We start from the raw sequence: 21,551 nt of genomic DNA on the forward strand, positions 1-21,551 counted from the left end.
AAGAAAGTACTTTGAACCAAAAACAAGCCATAGCTATACATTCAAATGACGAAAAATATTTTTTCAACGGCATTATTTCACTATATATTTTGTCTGGCATGTTAATTTCATTTAAAACTGTATTTAATGATTTTAAAATACCAGGAAGATGCTTGACAATTGGACATATGGCTGCAACACGGGAGCTCCATCGTTATTCAGACTGAGATTCTAATGATACACTAATCTCTTCACTTAAAATATTCCATTTTGCTGGACTGCTACTAAAACTTACATATAAGTTTTGTACACATCCAAAAAAAGTTTTAACTCTTGCATGTATTTTTACTACATTAACACCGACGAAATTAAGGGAATGAGCGCTGCATGGTGAATATAAAGCAATGTTATTTTTTTCTAAAATTCGAGCTTGCACACCCTTAATTTTCCCACTCATATTAGAATCATTATCATATGTTAGGGATCGACAATCTAGTAATGGAATTTTATGACGGTCTAATGCTGTCAATAACATTGTAGCAATATTTTTATCTGTTTTTTCATTAAAGTTTAAAAACTCAACAAACCTTTCTTGAATTTCAAATATTTTTGTCTCTTTATTACGCACAATGCCTTAAAATTAAAACATTCTGTTCTTGGTGTGAAACATCAGGAGTAGCATGAGCGATAATTGAATAATATATTGATTCAGTTCGTTCCTCAAAAATATATTTTAAAACTTTATCACCACAAAGGGAAATAAATTCATTTTGACTCATCCAAGATAAATAATGGGACTTTCCTCTCATACTCTCGTCTTCATTTTGATATTCTTCAACATACGCTAAATGCCCTCTTGTTATTTCATCATAACGTCCAAGAATTTCTAATATACCAAGAAAGTTTCAATTATTTACGTCACCAATTTTAGTGCTACTGCCTTGAAAAGGCAATCTTCTAGAAGCTAGGAATAAAGTCATATCAAGAAGCCTTTTTAAGATAGCTTTCCATTTTTCTGTTTTACTAAGAATTTATTTTTGTAACTGGCTATCTACTCCAAAACCTAATAAAGACTGCTGTACATTTTTCCACATACAGTAACAAGTACGATGTGTTTTACTATTTTCATGTAATGGAAGCCTATTATATAACTTTTTCCATGGTATTATTTTAGGAGGAAATCCGCTTTTTTTACTTAAAACGCTTCGGTTTTTTATTGGCGCAGTAAGCTTTTCATTAAATATTAAATAATAAGAATTCAGAAAATTTTTTACTGGCTAAGTCTTTAGGCATAGTACTTTTTATTTTTAATAAATTGTCGAAATTAGAAAGATTTGCATCAATAATTTTTGTGATGAATATCGTAGATAATTTGTTGAGGCCACAAACCAGGGTCAGTAAAATCTTTAAATTCGATTTTGCCCGAAGAAGAGGCGCACTCGCATTTCCAAAATCATGTATTTCTACCTTAAAAGTATTACTAGATTGTTCAGGGATGTCAATACTTTGTTATTATGTGGTATAGTTTTCGCAGAATATGTATTTGTTTGAACTGGTTTGAAAAATGTACTTATTACCTGACTGTTTGAAACTGCTTTTTCTTCTTATTTCAATTTTCGTTTCTGGGATCCAGATTTATGCTTATAAAATGACATTTTCGTATTTATTCAAAATATTATAACTTAAATAATATCGTACGTAGAGAGTACCCCAATTACCACCACAGCTCAGTAGATGGACGCTTGTGGTAAAAACTACGATTTCGAGTTGTTTTGACTTCGGTCGTTGATAAAAGAATTATTACCTTCTAATGCCAAAAATAGCACTAGTAGTGCGGGCGGCAGACTATTTGCTTTTATCGTCCCGAATTTTTTCCCCTTTTATTATTCCAAGAAATTCTCGGGCTGTACGCCCTACCGACGCCAAGTGGTCGATCTCATTAAATAAAAATAATGTACATTTAGGTTGTTAAACAATATTATGTATTATAGGAAAAAATTAAAATTATTAATATACTAACATTATATAAAGATACAGTGATTGGAGCGTCATGACTTATTATATTTTTCTAATTTAAATTAATTAAACGTATATATTTTGTTTTTTCCCCTAAAACACCTAGGGACCCTTGTACTCATTGACCCCTCCCCCTTGTGGGGCCCTGGATACGCTACTCGTCTTCTCGATACTTATGTGCACAAATAATAATGAAATATCTCGTCTATCACTGAACGTCAATAATTTGTACTGTTATGGAATTTACGTCCAACAGATCAAACTCACCACTAATTTTATTCGTGATAACTTGTTCTATATGAGTAAATATAAACTACAATTTCTAATGAATGCTTAATAATTATAAAATTACAATTAAATAAACTCATTAACTTTGTTAATTGATAGTAATTTGAAATTTCTAATTAATGTCAAATTTGCAAAAGTTATAGAAACAGTAATATTTTAGTAATGTATTGTATTTATTATCCTTGAGGCCGGTTTAAAGAGGCATTATGTACATGCGCCTCGGACGGGTAGAATCAGTAGAAAATCCAGGAAGAAGCGCACGAACATCAGCTCCATACACCCAAAGAAAAACCTCAATCAAAATTGAAAGAGAAATTTGATCAAGGGTTTATGATAATGTTTTATTAATACGAACAAAATAACTATTCTTATAAATAATTATTGTTCAAGACAAGAAAAAAAATATCATATTGACAAATATATCATTGATTCAATAGTAATGATATATTTATCAAATTGAACAATGAATTTATTATATAGATCGAGGTTTTTCTCTGGGTGTAGACTATCATAATCTATTTAAAGAAAATTTATTAATAAAATAAGCAAAAAATTGATTTTGACATCAAAAAACTTTTTGCACAATTCCTTCTAAAAATTCTGAATTAGACTAGGAAACTCCTAGGCAGAATTATGCGAAGATACAAAAGAAAATTTTAAAGAACATTTTATAAGCAAGGGAGATTTTTTTAAAAAAATGATTTTTATTTAAAAAATAATTATAATTATGATTTTCTGGCCTCCTGCGTCAGGTTTATATAGAGAATTTTATTTATATAGATAAAACAGAGAGGCATTAGAAGGTAAATCGTGGAACGAGGGACTGGTAGATTTAATTATTGAAAAAGAAGTATGGGAGGCTGTGACATCAATGAAAAAGAATAAAGCAGAGAACCAGATGAAGTGTCAGTAGAAGTATGAAAAATAGAATAGTAGGAGGTATTAGCAAAAGGTGGCTGAAGTATCTTTTTAATAAAATCTTATTAAAAGAAAAATGCAGTAGTGTGGAAACTATAGTCATAGTATGAAGATTTGGGTAAATGTAATAGATAAGAAATGAGACATCGGAATCTAAAAATCAGTTGGGATTTATGCCTGGTAAGTCAACAACGGAGCCATTATTTTGTGCGAGGCAACTAATAGAAAAATAAAAAAAAGCTGTATATGGTATTCATTAGATTTGGATAAAGCGTATGATAGAGATTTTAAAGTGGCCATTAATGAGAAAAGGAGGAGTTTCGAAAAGGTAGATTAATATAATAGAGGATATTTAGTACCATTGCGGATGATTAATACTACACTCCCAGATTTAGTTTATGAGCAAGCTCGTCACCCAATCAGGGAGGAACCCGACGTGAATCGTGCAGCGATAGTTAGGGGTTCGCCATTTCCTTAACAATCTACCAGTTTATCTCAGAGCGAGGTAGGCTCATCGACAATCACTGGTGGGATTGAGATACTATCCAAATCTCTACCTGATTTGGTTCAGGCAGGCGTAAGTGCTTATACTCCCATCAACAGAGTCGCTAGTCTCACAGGAGGTAAACCGCCACTGTTAGATTTCGCTTTGGTCAGCAAACGACTACAACCACTTTCGTTTCTCGATTTCAACGAGTGACTAACCCACATTTGACTGGTAGACAGCCATTACGAATTCAATACCAGGCAAAGTAACGGGCGAATCCGTATTGTCAAAATAGCTAGACACATCCTTTTCCGACTATTTATAATCTACTGAACTCTGAAGGGTTGGTGGTGGACCCTTATAATAGAAGATATGTATGATGACACTTGTACCAGGGTAAAAAGCGTAGGAGGAGTAAGAGAAAGTTTTCGGATAAGAGTAGGAGTGTACCAAGGTTCTACTTTAAACCCTTACTTATTCTCTATAGTGACGAATGAAATTACTAGAGAAATACAAGGAGAGATATTGTGAATCGAAAGGTGTTAGAACAGTTATGTAAAGGAAGAAAGGAAGAAAAAGTGAGAAAGACCAGAAAAGAAAAAGTGACGTTATTGATTGCATTATAGGACAAAAGCTGATGTGAGAGATTATGTCAAGTGGTAGTTGGGATAAAGGCAAGGAAAAAGAAGATAAAACAAATCAGGTATAGGATACTGATGTATGTAAAGTTAAAGTTTTTTGCCTATTTTGTTAATTTTTTTATTCATTTTTCTTAAAAAAAAAACCATAAAAAGTATTACGGTCTGTCTTCGAGATAATACAGATAAGTGATGAGGTCAGTAAATAAATGTGTTAACTAACAATTCTTCGAAAATGCATTTTATTGCACGAATAGAAGCGTTATAGTATAATAAAACATTATTTCAGTCAGAAATGAATTTTGACCCAGGGTAATTAGATATAAATTGATATAGATGTTATTAGAAGTATATACGATTAAAATTTAGGAATAAAAGTAGCAATCTTGAAATTAACAATTTCAAATAATATTTAGATCATAAAATTCAGATTATTTATATCCTAAAATAAATAAATTTTTTTTTTAAATATATTATATTAACTAAAATACAATAAATGATATATATACACACACACATATATATATATATATAGTCATTTAGATTTTGTCAGATTGCTTATATTTATGTTATAAATTCGAACCATCATATCAGCACCACAACTAGCTATTTGTAAGATATTTTCATCACACTTAAAATTTTTTTTACTCAAAGTTGGCTGGAATTTAATTTTTTTAACAGTCAAATGATGTCCAAATCTAAATTGATAAATAATTAAGGAAAATAAATAAAAATACATAAATATTGTATACAGTAAATATTTTTCAATGATACGTTTATTGTTTCATTGCTTTTCAAAACCCAGACATTTTATTTTCTACACCTGCAATTTCAGTTTTTTTAGTACTAGTATTGGAATTTCTTTTAATTTATGGTATTTTGTTGTCAGAGGAAAATTCAGACCGTACTACTATGTTTACTGACCCAGGAAATTATTATTTTTTGATTATTCATTTATTCTTCTTTTTCCTCATCTTTATCCCAACTATTTGGGGTCGGCCACCCTTATCCTTAACTTCCATTGACACATTCTCCCACATCAGATGTTGTTCTTATATCGCAATCACTCCACATATAACATTACTCCATCTCTTTTTTGGGTTTTCTCACATCTTCCTCCTACAACATTCATTTCCATAACTAATCTTACAGCTTTCAATTCCTCAATCCTCATAATATGACCAAACCGTATAAGCTTATTTTCTCTCATCTTATTCATGATTGACTCTACACATAACAACCTCTTATATGTTCATTCATTCCATATCCTATCTTTTCTAGTCACTCCACTCATCTAAATAAGCATTCTTATCTCTGCTACACTCATTCTGTGCTCTATTCTCTCATCAACCACCTAACATTGAATTATACATCATAGCTGATCTTACTACAGTCTTATAAAACCTACCTCTTAGACTCATAGGAATTTTCTTATCACATAACTCAATAGATACTTCTCTTCACTTCAACAACGCTAACTTAATCCTGTGTCTTACATCCTCATCAATACCACCACTCTTTTGCACAATTGATCCTTAATACTTAAAACTTTTCACCTCTCCTGTCACGTCCTTGCTTATTGTCACTACCTCGTGTTTTTCTTTGTCTAAGTTGTACTCTATTAGTCGTATACTATTTTTTGATTATTTAATTATTTGTGAAAAATATTTATTGGATAAACATTGTGGATTCCCAATATTATATGACCCTATATTTTATTTAGTAATAATAATGTAAGCACTTCTGTTTAATGAACTTAAATTATTTCTACCCCTCGAAAATTTTTCTGTCTATGGATTCATTATAAATATGTTTGTTTAACTATTTGTTGAAGAATATGAAAAATAAACACATTTTTTTTTCATATAAATCAATTAAAAAAAAATATAGATGATAATAAACATGGGCATGCTTGTGATTATAATCTGATGGTATTATAATATATAAATGATAAATATGAAAAATATTTATTAATAAAACATCATAACCAACATTCTCAGTTCTTGACTAGATGACTAACCACTTTTTAGTTGTAGATATAATGTTCCAGGTTCATGATTATGAGTTATATTTTAAATCTTTTATAAATTTTAAATGTAAAAATATGGTAATGTTATAATCCATTAAAACATTGAACAAACAAAAATTTTAATCTGACCCTTACTTAAATATACAAAACTGTATTATTAACATAATCTGTAAATAAAGGATACTCTCCATAGTATTCAGAAATTTTATACCAGGGTATAATGGTTTTTTCTTCAATTGAACTCCATTTGAACAAAAATATTCTCCCAGAGTCACAACCAAGAGCTATAAGATATGATTTATTATATATGTACATTGGAGCAAAATCCATTGAAGTGATGCTTTCTTCTGGTATTAATAATGGCTCCGTTTTAGCTCTGTACAGTTGGTTGAGATCCATATTTGGTTCATATTCATCAAATTTACTCCAAATAACTAATTTACCATCTCTAGAGCCAGTAGAAAAATAAAATGAATCATGAGACCAGGCACAACACCATATTATTCTTGTATGTATTCCATTGTGTTTATTTGACTTAAAAACAAGATTAAAAATACATAAGTCAGTGCTATATTCAAATAAGGACCATGTACGATCTCGTGAAACTGAAAGAAGTTTTGTACTATCAGGTGAAAATGCCAATTGAGTGATTGTTAAATTATGAGATTCTAATTTCTGCAGTAGCAGAAAATCTTCTACAGACCTTTACAAAACAAATAAACAATATACATTTTTAATAATCTAATATTTTCAATTTAATAATAATTGTACAATTTTTTGTACATTGTATTCTTTTACTTATATTATAAAATGTAGTGGGTATGGACGTTTATTTACTGACATATTCATCAATAATTTTTGGAGGGTATTTAATCTTTCTACTTGGGTAACACATATAATAGCCAATTTTTTGCTAAAAATCTAAGTGATAATGAAAAAAAAAACCCAGCACAGGAGGATCGCGGCACAGTGGTAACGTAGCATAGTCGGATCAAGTATAATATCTGACAGTAATTAAAATCACTATAAAAAAAAAAACGCTTCGATGCAAATCTTTAGATAGTGTTTAATTTTAAAAAATTGATGGATTATTCCAAAAGCTACATGATCTGCTAGTTCCTTATTAATATCCTGATTAAGATATAAAGTATGTCAAATGAAAAAGGGATTATTAAAAAATATTATTTCTCATAAAAAAATTGTGTTCCATACACTTTTCAATAAGTTATAGCATTTTTACCGTGAAGACCAAATAAAGTCCGAAATTTTTTTTTTCCATAATAAAGTATATTACATTAGCTTTAATTTAAGATATATATAAAAGTGTCAGACTTTCGGGAACACTTTCTAAAGTTAAGTTGAAAAAGTAAATTTTTTGTGAAAAAGTTGTCATTTTGAATCCCCTCCTGTGGGCAGGTTTAGGGTCAGATTTATAAAAAAAAAACACCAAATGATAGGTAAAAACATTAAGCATCTATTAAAAAAAAAATTATATTATAAAAAATTTCGAAAATTAGTGATTTTTAAATTTGTTATTTTTTGGAGGTTTACAGGGAACGAGGAAAATGTTTTCAATTTTTAAGGGTAATGTCTTCGACTAGATACGATTTGTGATCTTTTGACGTATCATTGAAAGAAATCGGTCCGGTGAGAGCTGAAAAAAAGTGGTAACAGATACAATAAAAAACACAACATAGTAAAATTCATACCTTCTCAGCTTCGCATCGGAACTAAAACATAGTAATAGTAAGTAATAAGCTAATTAGATATTTCCTATCAAGTAAATAATGATCTATTTTTCTAAAAAAAAATTTCTAACTATAAAATAACATTTTTCTNCTTTATATGTAACAACATTGAAAATTAAATATATTAAATTCTAAATTAGTATGAAAAAAATATAGTCCCAGTGCAATACCAAGAAATAGTATGGGGGTGTCTACCTTCTTTCTCAAAAATATTTGATTATTTTAGTAAACAATTTTTAGATTGCCCTTGAATATAGATGTAAAAATATAGGGAAAAATTGCTAGGTCATTATCAATATGATAATGACCTAGCAATTTTTCCCTATAACATAATATACGTTTATTATCAATATTAACCATATTATAATTGCAGCATGTTCTATTGATGTTGCTTTTGCAGCTGATGCTATCCATTTTCCATTAGGCGAAGATGCTAAACAATAAACTTCATATCCATGACCATATAATTTTTGAATTTCAGGCCATAAAGTATTTTGTACTAAATCTTCTTCAGTTGGAGGTTCTGAAATTAATAACAAGAAATCAATTACAACTTAATTACATAATTATTTAAAAATACATACTTAAATAACATAATGTTAAAATTATTATTATAATATAAATATTATTTAAGTATATTAATTATAAAATACTTACGTTTTAGTGCCAAAGGAACAAAATAATGTTCAGGGTAGTTCTTTTTTTTTTTGTCAGCTTTATTTTGGCATTCATTTTCAGAAACTGCTTTATTCGATAAACCTAAAGATGGAACTGAAGCTCCCAAAGACAACTTTGTTATACCTTAAAATAATTAATTTTTGAAACTTTTCACTAGCTTTGATAGAAACTTTATTATAATCTTTTAATCAACAAAATATTAATTTAGAATATTTAAATTATCTTATTTAATATCCTCTGTAGATGTTTTAATATCAATAAATTACAAAAATTGTAGTTAGACTTATACCTAAATTCTTATTTTATATTTTAACGTACCACAAGAAGGAAATTGAACTTTTGCTAAATTATTCATGTTTTCAATAAAGTTGTATGATCCTTGAAATACTCGTATTACTTTTTCTTCTGATGAAGACACAAAGCTTAAACTGGATAAAATAGCAACACTAGACATATTGTACCCATGCACTTGAGGACGTGCCAGTTCATGCCAATTCTTAAAGTCATTTAATTTATTAAAACATACAGTTTTTAAAACAATTACGGAGCATTTATTGTCAATTATGACTATCTACAGATATATTTTCTGATTGTCAATTATACTTAAAGCATATTTGTTGATAAAGTCATAATTGATTATAAACGCTCCGAATCTGTGATAACAATGTCATAAAAACCAATTAGCTACCTGTATTTATAAACCCTCATATATTAATTAAAAAATTTGAAACTATAAAATTTTATACCTAATAAATATCTAAATAAACATTAAAAATTCAAATACCTTTAACTAATAAAATAGAACTTAAAACATTTTATTAAATTCAAAATATATGTTCCAATTTGAAAAAAACAAAGTTGACACCCTTACAAGGCATAATTTTGAACACAAAATACAATGATGTACCTGGCTGTTAGGTAATTGAATAATACATCTTTAATATACTCCCTATTTATATTTTTCAGATAAAATTATACAACAATAAAAATAATCATAATAATTATTATAATACCAAGTAGCCTTTTTCCATATTTTGTGAAAATAATTATATTTTTAGTTGGCCTTTGCTCCTCTAGCTACATGATATTTGAATACATTTTTTAAATTATAACAATACCTCAGAAGGAAAGAGAAAACTATTATGGATTCATGAATTTAATTAAATTTATTTTTTTTATTTCTACTCGTTTTCAGGTGTTGGAAACCAGACATCCTAAGGTGAACTAATATTACTAAGGAGGGGATAAGCGCAGTGGTTTTTTATTTCCTTCTACACTGTGCACATGGTGCTTTTTGACACCGTAAAACGCTCTTATGGTCACCTTTATCCATATATCCTCTAGAGTTTTATCAACATCTAAATTTAATTAATAAACATAAATTTAAAAATTTTTAATATTCTATATTATCTCTATATATTTTTTGATGAAAGAAAAATTATAATTGTTTACAGAAATATTTAAAACAACTTACTGAATCAATTACAGATTTACTAGATTTCAACCATTGTCCATGAATTCGTGTAGTTTGATCACAGCTAACAGATATAATATATTTTCCTTCTGGATCCCATGCTAAATCTTCAACAGAACCAAAATGGCCACCAATAGTAACTGCAGGAGACCATAATTTATTTTCATTGCTCTAAATTTATTTGTTGTTTGTAAATTATAACACATATGCAATAGGGCTAAAATTATTTATGCTAGTTTTAACTAATTTAATTATTGAATATTTCATTGTTTCAGTTTAGAGTGGATTAAATTATTTTTTTACTCTTTTTACTTAATTTTCAACAGTAATTTTTTTAATGCTTTTAACGTCCATAAAAAGCCAATGTAACCCAAACAAAATAGATGTTTCTTAACTATATATATTTTGGGGAAAATTATAAGTTCGTTGCTATAGATAGGATTAAAAACTGTAATTATTGAGCTGATATCTCACTCAGTAAACAAAGTTGCTCGTAACTTAATATAAAATGCATAACAGTGCGCATTAGGTACTATCACATTACTGACTCAACCACATTGAGTTTACTAACATTTGAAAGTATTGTAGTAAAGTCAAAAATGCACAAAATTTTATTAAAATTAGACTAGTTTGAAAGTGTTATTAGTCTATTATTGTATTATATTAAAAAAACTTTAACAATAATATAATAACAAATCAATTATAAAATTTATTTTCAAATAAACGATGTTAGAGAGAAAATCACAGAGGACATACAAAATATATAACCTCATGAAATTTTTTAAGATCTTTAAAGAACTGTTATTATTATTAGCGATTGTAAAAACTGGCCTGTAATAGAGCTGCTAAAATATAAATTGTTGTTTTTTTTAAACTCTTTAATCTTCAAAACCATTGTGTATAGAAATTCTTTTAAATAAAGAATTTGTTCCCACAAATGTTGAAGTGCTTAAATTTCCTATATTTATTAGATAAACATAATTCCGTAATAACTAATTAAAAAAAGTTGAAAAGATTTTTAAAAGTAGTAATCATTAAAATTTTTGGTGAAATAAAATAAAATACTTAAGTATAACACGACAAGTTTGAAAAATGAATAGCACATTAAATTAGAATCCAATAGTTAAATTCAAAATAATCTGATAAAATATTTGAAAAAAGAATGTTCATAACTTTATACATTAACTTTTTTAGACCACAGCACATTAATACATTCATAAAATTTTGGTTGCCCTTTTTGACTCAGAATTTGTTAATTACAAATCAGTCAAACAGTATAATAATAAGAAAATGTCTCTATTGTTGTAATATTAAACTTGAAAATTAGCAAAAAACCAAATTTTTTTTTTATAAGTAGAATGGATTGAAAACAAATGGGCTATATAGTAATGTTTTAGCTCATTTTTAATCATTAGCTTAGAAATCTAATCTTGTTGGTCAATAAAAATAATATGTTTTTTAGCTTCGATGCGAAGCTGAGAAGGTATTAATTTTACTATGATGTGTTTTTTTTGTGTCTGTTACCACTTTTTCTCAGTTCTCACTGGACCGATTTTGATGAATAATACGTCAAAAGATCACAAATTGTATCTAGTCGAAGACATTACCCTCAAAAATTGAAAAAATTTCCCTCGTTCCATGTAAATGGGGGACATCTCCAAAAAATTTACAAATTTAAAAAACGCTAATTTTTTCAATTTTTTTTTACTTAATTAAAATTGCCATAAGTTTATCAAAAATGACCAAATCAATATAATATATTTTTTTTTTGCTTGGATGTTTTTACCTATTATTTGATATAATTTTTTTTGAAAATCTAACACTTATTCTGCTCACTGGGGGGATTTAATGTGACAACTTTTTCACAAAAAATTAACTTTTCCAACTTAACTTTTGAAAGTGTTTCGGAAGGTCTGACACTTTTATATATATCTTAAATTAAAGCTAATGTAATGTACTTTAATTTGAAAAAAAAAAATTTGACCTCTGGACTTGTCTTCATGGTGAAAACGGCTACCGAATGCTATTTTTGTGTGAAAATTTTCGATTTTATAATTTACATTTTTTACTTTAAAGTGCTATAACTTTTTAAAAAATGTATGGATCAATACAATTTTTTCATGAGAAGTAGTATTTATATACATCTTTCATTGGATATACTTTTTTTTTAAATCAGACTATTTCCCTATATATGGGGGGGCTTAAAATATAAAAAATGCATATAGAATGTAGAACTTTTTCAACTTAACTTTTGAAAATGTTCCGGAAGGTCTGACACTTTTATATATATCTTAAATTAAAGCTAATGTAATATACTTTAATTTGAAAAAAAAAAATTTGACCTCTGGACTTGTCTTCATGGTGAAAACGGCTACCGAATGCTATTTTTGTATGAAAATTCTCGAAACTCAGATTTTTTTATATATATCTTAAATTAAAACTAATGTAATATACTTCATGGATCAANCTTAAATTAAAACTAATGTAATATACTTCAATTCCTTTTTATATTTTTAACTTTTTGAAAAATGTATGGATCATTATAATTTTTTTAAGATAAGTACTATTTATATTCTTCTTTTATGCGACATACTTTTTTTTTTTAAATCGGACCATTACCCTTTATATATTTATTCATATATTACACTTATAAATCATAAAACTTGTCATTAGTATATAAATAAGGAAATAGGGGATCACATAGCTTATGGAATAATCCACCAATTTCTTAAAATTAAACACTATCTACAGATTTGCATCAAAGCGTTTTTTATGATAATGATTTTATTCACTGTCAGATATTATTATACTTAATCAACTACGCCATGTCCCCACTTTGCTGGGGTTTTTTTTTTTTTTTTTTTTTTATTATTGTTGAGTTCACTTATAAAAGTATTTATTTTTTAGAGAAAGGGGATATTCTTGAAGACAGTCCCTTAAATTACCTTTCCTAGATTTATTTATTTCCTATTTCTAAGCTTTCAGTCTGGGTACTCAAAAATATTTTTCTATGAAGTTTATCATTAAAATGTTTAATAATTTTATTACCTTTTTCCATAAATGAAAGGATCCATTATGCCCTTGTGCTAATATACATTGTCCATCAGGTGAAAATTTTGCTCCATAAAACCCTAAAGTATTTCCACCAACTTCACCTAATCTAACAAAATCAATCCAAAGGCCACTCTCATCATCTAATGACCATACAGCCAAAGTTTTGTCCATAGATACTGATAATAATTCTAGCTTTGAATCTAAAATATTGTAAATTATACTATAGAATAATATTTATAAATTGAAATACATAATTTAAAGATAATTTAGTTCTTCAAATTTTTTTTAATAATATCTAACAATAACATATTATACAATATTTATTATAATAAGAGAATATTTTAACATATTACAGGTTAAGAATACAGTTAGTTCAATAACCAGTAATAAGTTTTCCTCTGCAAATTCTGTATACTTTTATAATTTAAAAACTAACTATAGTTGAGGATTTAAATAATTATTTTATACTCTTATAAATTAATTTTCATTAAAAATTTAAAAAATTGTAATTAATTAGTTTATTACAACTTTTAAGTAAACATCAGAAATGAAATCAATGATGCCAAATGAGAAACAGCATAAAATTTGATACTCATAAGTCCTCAACTTTGATTGTTCATATCTAAAATTTTATATATATTTATTTCATTGACAGTACTATTGAATAGTAAATGTCTTATCCTGAATTTCTATTCTACATTTGTAATGTTTACTTGTAAAGTAATTGAAATATCATTATTTAATTGTTAAAATTTATATAGGTCAATTGCTAGATATAATTGAGCAGAAAAAAAAATTACCAGATACATTTTTTGATTTCCAATTCACACCATAAATCCAACTATCATGTCCAGATATAACAGTTTCTGTTTGAATAATGTATGTTAAATTAGAACCATCATTCTTTTCTATAATCATTTTTTTTCGTTCCAACTGTAAAGTTTCTTTTGAATATTCATAAGAACTATGTTGGATATTTTCTTCAATTGAAAACTTCCATAATCTTATCATTGAATCTTGTGAACCACTAGCAAGAAATAATAGTCCAACATCTTCAATAAAAATGATCAAAGTATTACACAAAATGTTCAATAAGTGAAATGATAAGACACATAGAAAATATCCCTAATATTATAACAGAATTCTGGAAAGTAAAAAAGTGTTTACAAAAAATCAAATACAAGTATCAAACATTTAAATGACCAATTATTTCCCATATTATTTTTAAAAATAGGTGAATCTAAGTTATTGTTATTTTAATTTAAAAAAATCTGTCATACATACATAATGTAAGTGATCGAGACCACTAACTAACATAAAGGGAACCAGTATAAATATCTAATATCAATGTAAACAATGCCGTTTTTTTGGAAGAGGAGCCACTAAAGCCCCCTTCTTTATATGTCTATGTAGTGAACATTAAAACTGTTTTTTTTTTTGTGGAGTATTAATTTTAAAACTGATATTGGGGAAAAGTATCATTTAAATATGTCTATATCTGTTTGGCCTAGAGTATAAGCAATCACATTAGCAAACAATTAAATGTGGTACACAATAACAACAATATAGAAGTTATTTTTAGAAAAAATTAGCATCTTTCTATTACTTAAGATCACTAGAACATAGAAAATAAGTATACATTTTTTTAAAATCTTTAATCTAGGAATTCCACCACATCAAATCAACATGAATATAAAACTAACCACCTAAGAATTCGATGAAATTAGGTATGAAAGTTATAAGATGAAGTTATGAAAGTTATAAGATCCTCATAAGATGTGTATAAATAAAAGTTTATATTTTTTCAAATATCTCAAGTGGTTTAGAACTTGAAGCTATGCAAAATTTTTCATAACCACCATATTTTGAAAACATTAAAGCTGTTCTTTTAGCCGAGTTAGAGAGATAGAAGTAATGTCATTTTACTCAATTTTTATCTTCTTTCTTTATATGTGCAATACAATTTACTTTGTAATGAAGTCTTTTTTTCAAAATTCAAGTTCAAAACTTTGATTTTGAGTTTTTTAAAGTGTCTTTTTGACAATTTTTTCTAAAGTCCTATAAATAGTTTAAAATTTTGGTGATTCTCAAAACTTCAAAGTGGCACACTAATGGGATTATACTACAAATTTGTAGTATACTACATAAGTCTTAATTTAATATATAATTAAATTATATAAAATTTCTGGAGTATTTCCAACGATTTATTAAAAAAGTTAACTTTTAATGAAAATTATGTTATTATCAACCCCCTTCAATAGGTTTAGACAAAAAGTCAGATTTTCAAAAAAATATGGCTACTGGAGAGACATATTTTAATATAGTCATTTAATAATAGACATGTTTGGTATTTAGCTTAATAACTCAATCATTATATTATAACAACTATGCATTAATCATAGACATTTGAAGCATTTTTTCTTTATATTTATAGCAAGTAAAAATTAGTAAAAATTAGTAAAAAATAAGTAGAATATACAAAATTATCTTACAAATGTACATTTATCATACCTTCAAAAATAAAATCCAAAGTGCGAACCCAATCTTCATGACCTTCTAAAACATGATTTGGGATAAAAAATGAAGTCTCTTTACTAAAGTCATTTAGGTATAACTGAATTTTACTGTTTGATAAACCACAAGCCAGTAATAAAGAATTTGTCAGAGGTAGAGATGTTATTTTTAATGATAAACATAAAATGTTATCAAATTCAATAGTTTGAAAACATTGAGAGCTGTCTAAAGTAAGCAAAAAAGTATTTTAGTATTTAACAAATAAATGTATTATTTTTTCTTAAATATTAATGATATCGAGTTGATTAAATTTTTACTTACTTGAGTTTTTAATTTTTATCCAAGCTCTTACAGTACAATCACCAGATGCAGTGGCAATATAAAATGTATTATTTGAAAGCCTTAATGCATCACTAGATGTAACAACATCAGTATGTCCTAAAAATGTACAGTTTAAATCAGTTATGTTTTAAATGACAGTATGTCCTATCAAATTGTAGTCAATAGATAAAAACATCTTATTTGTTTTAAAAAGAAAAATAAATAAATAATTTTATTACTATAAAAATTTAACTAAAAGAATGAAAAACATTTATTTTTAGAGAATTTTATAAGAAAGTTTAGCTATTCAATTTTTAAGTTTTTATTTGCCAGTTTTAATAAATTTTAGAATTTTATTTTATTTTACACTCAGTTTTGAGTAAGAATATCATATCAGTACACAAAAAGTAGCCTAAAGAAAGGAAATTTGAATGATTTTCATTGAAAAGAAGAGTAAAAAATAATATTTAACTACTGTTTAAACAAGAGTATTATGACAATTGTAATTCAGTAAAATTAAAATAAACAACAAACAATACAAGACAGTAATTACAATGCAACGGCAGTGACAATTAAACTGGTACCTGGTCAGTCTGACTTCATTTTCATTTTTTAGAATAATGATAGTAAAGAAAATTGCTATTGATTAGGATGAATCAAAATACTATGTCTTATAGCTATTTATAAAATATTTAAACTTAAGAATTTTCTTCAAAAATGTTTAATATTAATTGAATATAGCTTTGAAAGTCTTTTAAGTAAAATTCAAGCCTTAGATTTTAGGCACATTTTTTCTATATAAATGTATTGTTTTAATATGAGTTTATTGTACATTTTATACAAATAATTACATATTGGCAAAAAAAATAAATAAAAGCTGTTAGTTGCAGGTGTATGAGGGATCATTTCTATGTATTTTGTTAATTCTGATTCTAAATATGACTTTTTATGTCTTTCTATTTCTACATCAGCTCTTGTTTTGATATAAAGAGCTTAACAATCAACAATTAGTAATTAATAGCCAAATAGAATGGATAGTATCAGATGTAAGTGTAGTAACTTTAGAAGATATTATTCAAAATCCAGTAAATTAAAGTCAGTAAAATGATCTAATTAAGGATTAGACCACTACAAAATCTTCAAAATTATTTAATAATCAATTACTGTTTAATAATAATTGAGTATTTTCAATACACTGTTTTTAAACCAGAAATATTTAGAATTTATTAATACTTGTCATTTATGTTACAACATAATACAATAATTAGACTAATTAATATTAGTAGCCACAGTAACAGTTTAATTTATTTATTAGAATTTATGCTACTATTTGTCTAATTTTCAATAAATTTCTACCAAATTATTACAGAAGTAAATTGATATAATAAAACCGTTATATATATAGGATGATTTGCTTAATCATGAACTACTCAATTTATAAAAAAATAGAAACTATTTTACTATGATGCATTTTTTTTTATTATGTGTGTCACCACTTTTTCTTAGCTGTCACCAAACTGATTTTTGTCAATGATATGAAAAAATATCACAAATAGTATTTATTTAAAGACATTGGCTTTAAAAATTCAAACAATTATTCACATTCCCTGTAAATGGAGGAAATTTCCAAAAAATTACAATTTTAAAATCAGTAAAAATAACGTTTTTTTTTCTTTCTTAAAACTGTCATAACTTTTTAAAAAATGAATGTAACAAAATAATTTTATTTTTATATAGAAATCCTAGGAGTGTAGCAGAGATGAGAATGCTTAGATGGATAAGTGGAGTGACTAGGGAAGATAGGATAAGGAACGTGCATATAAGAGGGAGTATAGGCGTAGCGTCAATCATGGATAAGATGAAAGAAAATAGACTTAGATGGTTTGGTCATGTTATGAGGAGAGAGGAATCGGAAGCTGTAAGAACAGTTATAGAAATGAATGTTGAAGGAAGAAGAGGCAGAGGAAGACCAAAAATGAGATGGACGGCTGATGTGAGAGATAGTGACAAGTGGAAATTTAGGATAAAGGTGGCCGACCCCAAGTAGTTAAAGAAGAAGAAGATATAGAAACCTTAGGTATTTCCCTTATATTTGATATAATTTTTTTGAAAATCTGACCCTTTACTTGCTTACAGGAGGGAATTCAAAAGAACAACTTTTTTTTACAAAACTCAACTTTTTCAACTGAACAAATTTATTAAATATATAATAGTAGATAAATTTAAATTTATCAAATAATTATTCATATATTACATTTTTACATTATAAAACTTATCAGAATATAAATAAGAAAGTATGAGTTGAAATTGTTTTTGGAATAATCCACCAATTTCTTCAAATTAAACACTATTTACAGATTTGCATTAAAGCATTTCTTATGATAGTGATAATCTTAATCACTGTCAGATATCATCTATACTTGTCCCGACTATGTTACTTCCATACTGTGCTACCTTTGTTTTTTATTGGTTTGTTTTAGCCCCATGTTTTTTTTTAAATCAATGTATCAATCATATAAAAATTTTTATGTTTTAAACCTTATAAGAGTGTCATCTTTAAAGTCATGAATGATAATACACATGATTAACTAGACTAGTATTTTTAAGTTATTGATATATTTATATCTAGGCTTGAAAAAAAGTACAGCTGTGAAATAGTTTAGTTATAAAAATAGCAGTACCTATTCTTCATCTCCAATCATTACTTTAAATTGTTAATAATTCTAAATTACTGTTCTAAAAACTGTTATCAACAAATAATTTTCTTAATTTAATTATTCTCTAATAAATAAGCTAGTTAATTATTTTTGAATTATGATTAAAAAATTACCATATGAAAAATTAAATTTGATACCCTGACAAGATACAAGGAATGCACAAAAAAATAATTTGTGATTAATAAATTGATAAAAACATCTAACTAAAAGAAACCAATGAAAAAATTATTAATATTACTTTTATCTTCAATCAACTAAGTGATTCATAATACATGAAATATCATATTTTTTTTAAAATTTAAACAAAAATTAAATATATTAATGTTATGTCTTTTTTGAAAATTTGGACAACAATTTAGTTTTTTTACTATTACGTCAATATAAAATTTAATTAGTTCAAAGAATTGTATGTTTCAGTATTATATTTAATTATAATTCTGAGGTCATTTTTGGAAAATGTTACTTATAAAAACAAAATACTAAAATTACCAATAAGCTTTTCATTATGTCTATAAAATCCTGAAGGTTGGACGCCTTCCCATAATACAGCTGTATTATCTGCAGAGCATGATACAAAATCTTGAGTTATTTGATCATTACACATATGTTGTACCCATTTGACACTATTCACTCGTTTGGTATGATTTAAGAATGTAGAAATAATTTTTCCATCACAATCGTCCTATAAAATATATTAATAGCACACATTTGCTTAATAGCAAATGATCTTTAAAATCAAAGAAGGTAATTCAAATTGGGAAAATAAAAACTTAAGATAGCTTATATTTACCAAACATTCGTTAATTACATCTTATTTTTAAAAAATAGTTAAATATATAAAAAAAAACCAATAAAAACTAAGTTATACAAACAAATGAACTTTAAATTTTTGATATTTTCTTAACCTCACAACAATAAGTAAAAAAAATTGATGAATAAAATTTGACTGGCAAATAGTCAACTTTATATTTTGATAATTTTCAATGAAACAATGAATGACTGACAGAGTTATAGATGAACATAGAAATTACTACAATGCGGCCGATTAAGTAGATAAAATGAAATATAAATTAAATATGAGTATGATTAAGAGAAACAAAGAAGGCAAAAGAGGAATGGTTGAATAAAATATATTCTTCTATTGATGACTATTTATCTAAAGTATTGAGTGATAAAACATACAAAATAATAAAAAAATTTTCAGTGAACATAAAAGCAAATTAGTTGGGTTAAAAAATAAAAATAGAAAATGCCAAAATCTGACAGAAAATCAATTGGTTTTAAGAAAAATGGAGACACCAGAAAGACAATAGTGTTTAAGAATGATAGAAAATTTTTTGAGGAATAAAGATAGGTAGAATGTCTGTAGTTCACTGATAACATTAAAGTAGTATTAAAAAAGAGGAAAACAAAATGCTCAAAAAGATGAATTACATTTAAAAAATACTACATGAAAATAAACCAACAAAAAACTGAAGCGTTTTTATGTAGCAAACCGCAGATACAAACAAACATAGTCTTAGATGAAATGTTAGAGACAATTCAAATAATTTCATTTACATGAGTAGTAAAATCACAAGTAATATAAAAAGATATACAGACACAATATGTAGAACAGCACAAGCTAAATAGGTCTTCTATAAAAACAGTAACCTTTTTAGTGCAAACTCAATAAATCTGAATATAAAGTGAGCTCTCATTAAATATTTTGTATAGAGCATATCTCTTTGCTGAGTAGAAACTTAAATTATGCTGAAAGCTGAAAGAGCTAAAGTAAAAACATTTAAAAATAGTCAAACAGTTAAAAATTCTATGGACAGAGAAACTAAGAAATGATGTTTTTAAAAGATTAAAAATTAAAAAGTCAACTTGGAATACATTGAAGTTTAGAAGGAAAAATTACAAGATTAATGTCTTATTGTTAGATAACAATAAGAAATACCTTTTATGAAGCAAGTGATGGAAGACACTGGAATAGGAACAAACACACAACTTAAAAAGGTTATAAGATATAGGGAAAAATGGAGAGATATCAATTATGATTTAATCAATTCTAGGATTGCCATAAATAAAAATGTCAATTTATTGAAATCTTACATTAATACAAGGATCGTACATATGGACAGCATGACTAGAACCAAAAATTACTAGTCCATTTGGGCCCCAATCCAAACAATGTGGTGTACTATTAATTGAACAAGACACATAAACTGGAGTAACTATTTCATCTTTAATACTTTCTTCTTTACTCATTTTACATATATCTTGAAACGATTTAAGTTTTCATAGACACCATAAATGTAAATATTAAGAATTGTGTAATATAAATTCATTATGTCCATACATTAAAAGATATTAAATTAATCAACTTATTTTATCAATTTCTTCAGTTAGCAAAACACGTGGTTAATGCAGATTTATTGATAACAGCAACAGAAATAATATTGTTAGGTAGAAACATACTATTTATACTATTATACAAAGTAATTCATTAAGGGCAGGACACTCATTTTCTTAGAAATAATTTATATTTTTTAATTTTTGTAAATTAATTTTATTTATTGTTTGATTTAAAAAAATCTCTAAAATAATATCTAGCTAAATAATCCTGTCAGGGAAAAAAAAAAATCGTAAAATTAATTATCTTAAATGAGAACCCCTATTTTTACTTTAATAATATAATAGAAAAT

At 26.5% G+C, this 21,551-nt stretch overlaps 1 protein-coding gene across 1 annotated transcript; it reads right to left on the reverse strand.

Annotated features, from left to right (window-relative positions):
* Positions 1 to 4,797: 4,797 nt before the first annotated feature.
* Positions 4,798 to 21,249, reverse strand: LOC126906295 (elongator complex protein 2). Its single transcript, XM_050686820.1, has 12 exons — positions 20,959 to 21,249; positions 19,351 to 19,543; positions 16,145 to 16,261; positions 15,821 to 16,048; positions 14,110 to 14,361; positions 13,304 to 13,509; positions 10,256 to 10,426; positions 9,100 to 9,277; positions 8,761 to 8,904; positions 8,461 to 8,626; positions 6,540 to 7,058; positions 4,798 to 5,024 (listed from the first exon to the last, which is right to left on the reverse strand). Exons 1-12 carry the CDS (start codon positions 21,112 to 21,114, stop codon positions 4,862 to 4,864), a joined length of 2,493 nt encoding a protein of 830 aa, XP_050542777.1. The 5' UTR covers positions 21,115 to 21,249; the 3' UTR covers positions 4,798 to 4,861.
* Positions 21,250 to 21,551: the final 302 nt, after the last annotated feature.

This window comes from Daktulosphaira vitifoliae, unplaced genomic scaffold (genome assembly GCF_025091365.1).
Source record: "Daktulosphaira vitifoliae isolate Bord-2020 unplaced genomic scaffold, ASM2509136v1 Scaffold_4, whole genome shotgun sequence".
Classification (NCBI taxonomy): domain Eukaryota; kingdom Metazoa; phylum Arthropoda; class Insecta; order Hemiptera; family Phylloxeridae; genus Daktulosphaira; species Daktulosphaira vitifoliae.

Coding starts and splice junctions, on each gene's coding strand:
- LOC126906295 (XM_050686820.1), bottom strand. CDS start 21,114: ATGAGTAAAGAAGAAAGTATTAAAGATGAAATAGTTACTCCAGTTTAT. Junction 8,627..8,760: donor TGTTCCTTTGGCACTAAAAC/GTAAGTATTTTA, acceptor TATTAATTTCAG/AACCTCCAACTGAAGAAGAT. Junction 5,025..6,539: donor ATTTCTGAATACTATGGAGA/GTATCCTTTATT, acceptor TTATCAATTTAG/ATTTGGACATCATTTGACTG.